This window comes from Zalophus californianus, chromosome 1 (assembly GCF_009762305.2).
Source record: "Zalophus californianus isolate mZalCal1 chromosome 1, mZalCal1.pri.v2, whole genome shotgun sequence".
In the NCBI taxonomy this organism is placed as follows: domain Eukaryota; kingdom Metazoa; phylum Chordata; class Mammalia; order Carnivora; family Otariidae; genus Zalophus; species Zalophus californianus.
Genome location: NC_045595.1, coordinates 141,149,656 through 141,160,428, shown reverse-complemented (window position 1 = coordinate 141,160,428; position 10,773 = coordinate 141,149,656). Strand labels below are relative to the sequence as shown.

General features: G+C 36.2%; 1 protein-coding gene across 3 annotated transcripts in view; it reads right to left on the bottom strand.

Annotated features, from left to right (window-relative positions):
- Window positions 1-235: 235 nt before the first annotated feature.
- Window positions 236-10,773, bottom strand: part of CCDC50 (coiled-coil domain containing 50) — a 67,844-nt gene continuing 57,306 nt past the window's right edge. For all 3 annotated transcript variants that reach the window (XM_027586636.2, XM_027586637.2, XM_027586638.2), the window contains 3 exons: window positions 9,247-9,326; window positions 6,127-6,233; window positions 236-4,054 (listed from right to left, as the gene is read on the bottom strand). In XM_027586636.2, the coding sequence (XP_027442437.1) occupies window positions 4,035-4,054; window positions 6,127-6,233; window positions 9,247-9,326 (207 nt within the window). In that variant the 3' untranslated portion in view covers window positions 236-4,034. The remainder of the gene's footprint in view (window positions 4,055-6,126; window positions 6,234-9,246; window positions 9,327-10,773) is intronic.

The window sequence follows — 10,773 nt, the reverse complement described above, 5'->3', positions numbered from 1 at the left end:
CAGAAAACTGACTCTGTAAGAAGTAAAATTTTCCCAGTTTACCCCTTCCTTTTTGACTTCTCTGGAAGAAAATTGCAGCATTTCTCACAACAATGAAATGTCAGGAGCAACAACAGCCTTGACTCTTCCCTTTAATAATCCTAAGTATCATCAGAGATAAATGAGATTCTCTGACCAGGAATCTGGATGACACTGTGCCCCATGCAGCATTATCAGAACAGTCTCCAGTTCGCTCCTCCCTGACCACATTCCCTGTTATAAGCTAAAGGAGAAAAACAGGATTCTATCAACAGTTAAGATAAGCAGTTATGGCTTTAAGACTCACAGGCACCACCAGATATGAGGAGAAAATGGGACCACTTTATCTAGTCGCTTCTCTGACTATGAGTAGTAAGTAAGGGACCAAGTACTTTAAAAATCTGTTTTTTCCTTTCGGCTGAAAGAACAGGTTTTGGTTATTTTATGACTGTTTCTAAAAAGCCTGCATTATGAGAATAATGGCACACTACCTGCAGTGAAATCTACCTGAACGGTGTTCCCTTTCACACAAATACTGTTTTCCCAAAAGGGAAAAAAGCCTTTCAGTGCAAGTTCTATTCTGTTCTCAGTCCCTCGGAAAGCTGATTACACCGGGGTCTCACTCCCTTTATTTAGAGGGAAGCTTTTACATCCAGTCACCAGTTACCTTTCAAGAAAACCATCACTGAATAAATGAGTAATTCTGATATTCCCCAAAGTGATTTTTATACAAAGGCAACACCCATTACAAAAGCAAGGCCCTAAAATGTTAACCACTGATGTGGTAAACTGAATGCACCATATTATATAGCAGATGTTTCCAAAGAACAATTTGGCACAAGACAAAAATTAGAGAATATCTGACAGTATTGAAGAAAATAATTATCCATTAAAAGTTAATTACATTTATACTGAAAAGTCCTGACATCGATGGAATGTGTGGACAGAGTCAGCAATGACTTTATTCACCATCCAGTTCGGCTGCAGACCACAGCAGAAAAGAAAAGGGGAAAACGGGTCCGGTTCACAATTTTCTAGAGTGAGTTCAGTGGAACACAAGGCCCGAGGTCACACACCTTGGAATATGTTGATCGAGATCCAAGTGGCCGCTGCAAATCTGAAAAGATTTTCCTCCTGGGAAACATCTATCCATATCTTTCTTTTCTAATTTAGATGTTTCTCTATGATCAAAAACCTAAGTCTTTTTTGAAGTTCGTTAGTCTGTTGCTGGTTGTTGTAAAGTCACTCAAGAAAAAGTAATTCAAAGGTATGCAAAGTCACTTTCTAAAAATCTCAACGTTCTTTCAAAGCATATGTAGCAACTGTCCAGTCTCCTGCAAAATAATTATGTCTAACAATGGTTTCACAGCACAAATTTTTTTCAACTCAGAACATTTAATCTGACCCTTGTCGGACCTTGCTTCCAAGCAATGAATTACAAAAAGTCAGGTTGGGGGAAGAGGGTGTACACATCCAGAAGCCTTACGCTCAAAACATACTGTGCTCATTCAGCAATACTAGTGTTAAATGGGGCCTCCAGAGAAAAGAAGTACAGAAAGATTGCCAAGGCCAGACTATTAGTTTGCGTCACAACATTAAAGCATAATACACTGTGGGCCTAAAAATTAAATTGTGTGTGGTCCAGTGGTAGAAAGAGGAACAAAACGTTTCCACATTTATAGAAATATAACCAAGTGAAAAGCAGAGAACACAGTGAAGAATGTTTGGCAGTTCCTTTTAATATAGTTGTTAGTTACTTCTATAGTCTTAAAGATAATAATTATAATATTTGAATGAGAATAAGAGGATTTAACTAAGAAGACAAGAATTACTCTGGATACTCTTTAAAAAGTGTTCGCTTTACAAAAAAATAAAAATATTTTAAAATTCTAATTTTTTAAAAACCTAAAAAAAAAAAAGTAACAAATTTTCAATACAGATGTTGAATTGGGTGTCACGGGGAACTATATCACCTCTGGCCGCTCACTAAGACAGCTGAAACACTAACATCCAAGGCTTAAATGTTAAGTGGCCTCACATTTTTTTGAATGAAAATATCTCCAGATAGCATTTTACAGTAATAAATATGATTGGATAAAGTACATGAGAAGCAAGACAAGTGCAGAATTTTTAAAGTAAATCTGATCACTGCATGAGATAGAAAAATAAACATGTATGAAATAAAAATACGGCAAATGATGTTGCCTATCAAAATAAAAATACATTGTGTTTTCTTTAAAGTTACCACAGAAAAACTTTTTAAAACATGAAGCAAAATCACAGGGCAGACAAAGAAAAACATAGCATCACTAGGAAGTCAACAAGGCCTAAGTTTTGGATACTGAAAGCACCCTCTAGAATGTGACTAAGGCTAGGACCTCCATCTCACCAGCCCTTGCCTATTTAACTCTCCTTCATTCATTTCATCAGGGTCATTCAAAGTCCTGTTTGTTTTTCTCTTTCCCCATTTCTTGAAAATGACATCTTTTAGGGTTTCTTTCTAGATTATCATTTCCCTAAAACTTGACTCTTAGCTACCTTTTACCCAAGTTTCTACAATCCAAAAACGTTATGAACTAAAGATCTTTCTCAAAATCAAAGGTCCCAAATCCACTCCGAGAAACTATCCTAAATAGCTTCCTGAATATTGCCTGACTTGAAAGACTATCCGGAAAGATAAGGCAAACAACAGGCAGTTCCCAGTGGGAAAAAATGGATTAACAACCTTTCCCCTGTCATCTGTGTATTTCTTTCCTAAAACAAACACTACACTGGAATGTCAAAAGCATCAGATTTATACAATGAAAAATAATGGAAAGTCAAGCCGAAGAAAAATTTTTATATATGTGTAGCGTGACTGCCATTTATGTTAACTAACAAGTATGGGAAAAAAAGCATTTCCACAAAGTTAAGGGCTGGACAAAGACTAGATTTCTCAAAGAGGGCTTTAAAGGTCCTGTACAAAGGAATCCAATGCCATGTATCACTAACGAATATGTAGAACCAAATACCTGGGTAAAGAACCATTTTATCTACTTCAACTTCATGTTCAATTAATCTGATTACTGACAGATAGATAAAATATTTTTTGAGTGGCTGCCAACAAATACCACTGTTTTTTAAGTAAGAGGAAAACTTATCCATCTATGCCCAGAGAGAATGCTGGCATTATCACTTATATAAACATCTTTCCGATTCCACTTCCCTGGGCTCTATATGTAAATGTAAAAGAAGAAAAGGGGTGCAAAGTTTTTCACTTTTTCACTTTCAGTTGACTTTGCACAGACCTGAGTTAATAGTTCATAGAATTAAACTTTTGCCAATAAATACTAATAAATAGCCCAGTGCCCAGAGGACTCCGAAAGACTTGCTATTCAGCAGAAGTAGAGAAACTGTCAGAGAATGACATCTGGGCCAATTCGCCCAGGAGAGCTTATAAGGATATGCAAAACTGCTACAGTCCTGCTGGTCAAAATAACATGCTCCAACTGTTCCAGGTTTTGTTTGTTTGTTTTAATACTTTATGGTTGTGAATTTTTTTATTTTCCTGAAGAATACAAAAAGCAAAAGATTCTTCAATATACCATACACTAATGCACGAAAAAAAGCTGTTTCTTATATTCTTTTATTCTGTATTGCATCCAAACATTGTTTTACTCTGATCATAATCTCCACAAAATTCTAACTGCTAAATAAAGCCTAGTCTCTAGACACTAGTACTCCACACCTAACAAAAATGACATTTTACAGAGCTTTTAGATACTATATCCCAGGAAGCATATGCAGCAGAGAAGTGGCCAATATTCAGAAGCTAGATTTTCTTGTACTGCCCAAGTGATCAGGAATAACCAAAAACGTTTTAAATGAATTAAAATTATTTACGGCCAGAAGAACACTTGAAGATAAATCCCAGGAATACAAACACAGGAGGGAAAAAAATGAGTAGGGAACGCATTCTGTATCATCCAGTAATGATTGCTACAGTGAGTCCGTTCTCAAGGCAGATTCCTAGGGTTTTACTGCTTATGATGGAAACCTTGGAAAGGAGAAAATAAGAAACACCATTAAGGAAAAACCTCAGAAATGCTCTTTCTCCTTGCTCAGGCAAAATAATTTATCTTTATTTCTATGCATGTTTTCTTAGTTCTTGATTGTAAAATATTTACATAGTCACTGTGTTATTTTAGTATTATATATCAAATGTATGTAAAAGACAAAAAGGCCTCCCCTAAAAAGTAGTGCATTCATTTGAGGGAAAAAAAATCATGAGCTACTTCCAGTTAAGCCAGCCCATGATGGAAAGCCCACCAACTGATGGAAATTACAGTGTATGGGGTTGTTCTGGTAATGTCCAACTAATTCCACCTTTTACATAATGTCTTTTGTCGGATCAACACTGGATGAATGTCTGAATGGAGAGGGTTGGGGTGAGGAGAGGTATCTAAAAAAACATAAATGCTTGGCAACCTCCCTCCCCTGGAAATTCTCATTTAGTCAGTCTGGAGTAGCACCTGTACATTGATATTTTGTAATGACCACTGGGGGAAAAAAAAAAATTAAGTTTGGGAAGATTTGGAAAAGGATAATAAAAACATGACCTAAGAAATCTTCAAAAGCTGTAACAAACAAGACATCAATTTACAGTACCTAATATTTGTAAAGTCTATTGCAATGTGCTTTCATGTATTTAATTTACATGATCCTGACAACACTGACACTACTAAAATCACTTCCACTTTTAGATGAAAAAATTAAGAATTACCACCTTTTCATTATTTCATTTATTGAGTATCATAAAAATACACATAAGTGAATTAGTGTACGCTTGGAAGAACAGCTACATGCAACTGCTGAGGGGACAGCAAGCTGACTGCAGACAGAGCAGAAGCTGACAACCTACAATCTCCCCACCCCCCCTCCTGAGTGGGACCTGTGTGACAGTCCTCCAGGAATCTCCTCATCTTAATGTTAATGCCTCGCTAGAGGGGAAAAACAACCTTAACTTGACCATGGCAAGGCCTCCGGTACCTTGTAGGTCCTCCTTAGCGGATGAAAGTTCTCTGGAAACCTCCCTTTCCCTTACCTCCCCCAACCCCATAGTATATAATCAGTCACGCCTCACCACCCGATGCAGCAGCTCTTTCTGCCCATGGGTCCTGACCCCCTGCTTTAATATACCACCGTTTTGCACCAAAGATGTCTTCTTAGTCATCGGCTCCGGACTCCACCTCACTGAACCTCACCTATCTATTCCTTTCATTTTAAAGATTTGGTACATATAACATAAAAAATTAAATTAAATTAAATTAAATAATAAAATAATAAAATAAAATAATAAAATAATAAAATAAAATAATAAAATAATAAAATAAAATAATAAAAATAAAAAAATAAAATAAGTAAAAAATAAAATAAAATAAAATAAAATGAAATACAATACAATACAATACAATACAATAAAGATCTGGTCCAACTTAGACCTCATATTCTTTCCTCATCTCCTTTGCCCTGATTTTCTTTCGTGTGATAAAAGTTTTGTGTGAATTATATACGTATGTGTGTACTTTATTTTTTATTTTTTAATTTTTTTTTAACTTTATCTAAATTCCAGTTAGTTAACATAGTGTAATATTAGTTTCAGGTGTACAGTATAGTGATTCAACACTCCTCTACATAGCACCTGGAGCTCATCACAGTGCCCTCCTTAATCCCAATCACCTATTTCACCCTTGCCCCTCCTTTCTGATAACCACCATGTTGTTCTCTATAGTGAAGAGTCTGTTTTCTTGGTTTGACTCTCTTTTTTTCTTTTCCCTTTGTTCCTTTGTTTTGTTTAGAGTCACCCTTTAACAAGCTGATGAAAGCTACAAATTCTCCCTGGAGGAAAATGCACATACATATACAATCTTGCATTCAGGTTAAGGTGTTTTGTTTTCTGTTTTATCTTTTTTTTTTAACAAATGAAGAATACCGTAATAATAATCTTCCAAAAGGAAGGATAACTTATTTTGCCACTCTAGCAATCTATAAGACATCATCTGATATTTCCAACATAGCATGAGGATTATTAAAAAAAATCCTAAGCTTGATCATATATATTTTTCTTACCTTTATGAGAGGATTCTGATTTTGAGAAATGACGTGTGGAATTATGCTGGTTTGTAAAATGAGTGTAATCCAAATCTTCAGCCTCTGTCATGGTAGGTGGTGGTGGCCTGAAGGGAAGTCAGAATTTAAAGAGATATTCTAATAAGTGGTGACCACAACTCCACCTCTCATTGGAATACATGGTAAAACATTTTGGGAGAAATACAAAGCCACAGTGTAGTAGAATTCTCACCTTAGTTCCTCGCCTACTGCATAATCTTGAATAAATTATTTTATCTTACTGCTCCTTTGCTTTGATGCACATAATTCAAAAAAAACAAGTATTTTCTGAGCACCTAATATGTGTGAGGCACTGTGCTAAGGACTAGAGAAACAAACATTAATGAGATGTGTAACCACTGCCATTGATGAGAAATTGACTTTGTTTTGGTAGTTTTTATGAAGAAAAAAGGCAAGGATAGAAGGGAAGTAATAAAGAAAGTTAAGAAAGGAAGAAAAAAAAATGGAGGGAGGGTGAGGGTGGCAGGTAAGGCGGGAGGACAGGAAAAAAGGAAAGGGGAGGGAGAGGGCATGGGCCAGCATATAAAATCTAGAGCAAAGTCCCTCAATCCACTAGGTGGCAAAGCAGAGCTGAGAGAAGGAAAGGACAGTCCTACACTGGCAACTTTTCACGTCAAAAGAAGACAAAATGTAAAAAACACTGGGGCATTTTTGCTACTCCAAAATTTTAATTATTTTAAAATCATGTTACATAGATTTTCTTGCAAACATTTGGCATTGATGAAGATAAGAACAAAACCCTTTTTTTGGTTGTTGTTTCTCAGAGGTATACTTAAATGTTGCATTAAAGCACAGAACCAGATGAGGTAACAGAATACATCAAATATATAACCACGTTGTAGGATGTTTTTTGCAACCATATATGCAACGTGGAAGGTGTAAGTATACTAGAGTTCAGAAAGTTATGCTGAGTTTGGTACAAAGGGCTCTGTCATATAAGAATAAAGACAAATGATTTTAAATTTCCCACTCTGTCCCTAAGCACCAGGTCTCTTGCTGCCACAGGTCAGCACAGGATGTAAACTTGTGTATATATTGAGGACTGTGCTATGGGTTCTACTCAGATGATCTCAATTAACTTTGAGTACAAGTCTGCAGGGCAGCTATCATCACACATATATTTTAGAGGCAGATTAGGTTAGATGAGGTAAGTGATCTGTCCAAGCTCAAACAGTTGTTAGGTGGCAGGGGTGGAGCTCAAACTCAACTGCAGTTCAAAGTCAGGGTGCTTTTTACTACACTCTGCTGTGCTACACAGGTGTGTATTTTTATCAGCAGCAGTATCGGCATTCAAGACTACCCCCCCCCACACACACATATGTATCTTATACTTCCAAATGGTATTTGGCTTATTTTTTAATATTTTCATCCTTTTGTTATACATATATAATATATAATATAATTAATGTGAGCATAACAAATGATATGGTATTTTTAGTTTTTCTTTCTGTAACTGATAAAGACAAATATTCCTTTCAAGTAAAAAAGACCAGTTCTACCAGTCATAGGTCACTTTCACTCATTTATAATAGCTATTTTTAATATAGGCTCATTTGATTATTCACTCTTCAATATGCCAAATATTTTTAAAGTTAACTATTACATTTCAGAAACTTGTTTTCAACTTTAATACATCTTTTTAGATAGACATTCCAGATTGGTCTATCATATCTGATGTCAAAATTATTAGTGTTCTAAAGAGCCCCAAAATTTGGAAGACTGCAGAAAAACCCAAAAGATTATTTTAATTCAGTTGACTAAAGGAAACATAATAAGCCATGCCTGTTTACCTACTGAGAAGAGATTAATTACTTCTTATTTTACTTGGATATTGCAGGGATGAAAATAAAGTTGGCCTTAAAAAAAACCTTTGGCATGTAGTTAACTAAAAGATACAAGAAGAACCAACTTTAAACAATTGACAGAATATACTACTGTTGCCCTAAGAGCCTTACAAACCTGATGTAGTTTTCTGAAGGATATTATCTTCTAAAAGCCCATGGATTTAAAAACAGAATACAGCTTTTTTTTTTTTTTTAAAGTAGGTGGGCGTGGAGGAGCCAATGTGGGGCTTGAACTCATGACCCTGAGATCAAGACCTGAGTTGAGATCAACAGTCAGATGTTTAACTGACTGAGCCACCCAGGCATCCCAAAAGAATTTGGCCTTTTAAGGACACTAAATATATTCACTTTAAGTCAGTAAGTCTAGCAGCTTAAGTGTGGGCAATGAGTGGCAACAGTGTATATTTTTCAATGTGATAAAAGTTAATACATAAATTAATAATTAGGACCAATATTCAAAGTTTTAAAAGTTTTCAAATGTTAAATTTAGTGTTACTTTTGTCTTTTTGTATATAATACTGTTTCTATTCCAATAAAGTTTTGTTTTGAAAAGCAACAGAAAGCAATAAAGGACAAAAAGAAAGAAAAAAAAAAAGGATTGCTTCCCCAGAGACTTAAATATTGCCAACTTCAGGTATGAGGCAGAGAGACAGCAACTGCTCCATGAACTATGACCCAAGACTCTTTGAGAGAAGTCTGAAAGTACATACACCATAACCACAGGTATTTGATCTAGTGGGATTTAGAATAGTCCACCATGTCTCAAATAAGTGTTTTCCAAGACTTTGAGACTCATGCAGAAACGAATTTAAGCAGGTGTAAATGTCATGCACACACCAGTGTGACCATGAAACTCTAGCCCTGCATAAGTAAAACTTTAAACTTTAAAACCTGAGATTTTACTGGGAAAATGGTTAAGCTCATCCCTTCTTAGCTGAGGACAGTGAATCCAAAGACAAGAATTGGTCCTAACAAAAAACACAGCATTCTTTATACGCCCTAGTTTCTATAAAATTACAATCTTCCTGATTTGACCTGTTCAATCCAGGTTAAGAATGGAAAAAAAGTCTGAGAATAATCCTGCAAGACTTGATACCACTTCACAACTGCCGATTTCTGGATCTCCTCTCTAAAGAACACTCTTCTCAGACAATCCACATCTTCTTACTCACCCCAAAGTCAAGTTCCTCACTCCCCTTTTCAGGTGGCATCTTACCGTGCTGGCCTGTCATTCTTAGAACGGTGAGGGTCATCACTCTCTTTTGACTTTGAGTGTGCCGATTTAGTTGTTTTTGGCTAAGGACAGAAAAAGAAAAAAAAAAAGACAGAGAGAAAGAAAAACACACATATAGAAAACGGCAAATAAACAAAGATTGTTAGGTTTAGAAAATATCTAAATCATGTCAAACTCTAGTAATTTCAACTTACTTACATTCAGTTGAACAACCTAAGATATTTTTACATATGGTCACTCAGAGATAAAAAAAAAAATTATAGTCACATATGTACGCTGGAAGCGGTCAGGGCAGCCAGATGAGTGGGCTAACTACACATGAACATGCTCCCCAACAGCAGTGTGCCCAGCTACCCATTATTAACATAATAGCTGCACAGCAGCTGACAAGAACTTCCCGAGTCTACGGAATGTAGGTCTGTGCTCTTAAACTTATTTCTGAACATCTGACTTGGGGATGGCGATTTTCAAGCCAGGAAACTAAGGAACATTCAATCCAACCTTTCTAAGAGAAGAACTATACCAGCACCAATTACAGAATCTAGAAATTAAAGAAATCTTGATACTTGCTAGAAATGTGGCTTTCCCCCTTTACTTGCCTGATTTGCGATTCTTAAAACTACTTACTTCTTCATGGTTGAGCTAACAAAGAATTGAGTAACTCCCAGGCAATTATTTGTAGTTTAACTTATATAGCAGAAGCATTTGAAATACATTTAAGAAAAATCCTGAATTACTAAGAGGGTAAAAGAAGGAGAGACCTATACATAATTAATAATGCTTTCATTTGTTTACTGACTGACAACTGAATAACTGAGCAGCAGGAAACAGTAGAGCAATGCTATTATCATGGTTTCTAAGTCCTCTTTTTCCTCCTAATCAGTGCTGAAACTGAGACAGAACCAGAGACCCAAGGGAGGAATTTGTTCGAGAGAGAGAGAGAACAGTGCTAAACATCACTATGTCATGAGTACACAGCCTAGCTGCATCCTCCCAGGCCTAGTACAAACTCCCTCTCTGAAAAACCTGTACCTTAGGAATTCTTCCTCCCTGCAACTCTGTTCTTCTACTCTGTTTTCTTCAGCCAGCTTGACCTTGTATTTGTTAGCTGTCTACATTGTCCTGTTTGTCTTCCTACATTATACAGTATTATGAGGAAAATATATCTTTGACCTTCCCTGTTAAGTCCAGAGTGGTACACTGCACACAGTAACTAAAGAGTCAAGTCTGTGAAACTGGACTTGCAACCACCACGTACAACAATTACATTACTTTACAGCAGAATAAACTGCAGTCACTATTTTGTCTAGTGTTTCTGACTAATGAGGGGAAGACGACAGTCCAAGCTCTTGCTAGACAATTCCTACTTTCTGACATAAGCAATGGCTGCTGGTGGTATCTGCCAGTCTGCCATGGATCAAGTTATGTCAGAGGAAAGAGAAATAATGGCTACATGATCATGGATGGACAATATAAGCACGCAGAGAAAGTAGAAAGAGAAAGAAAAGG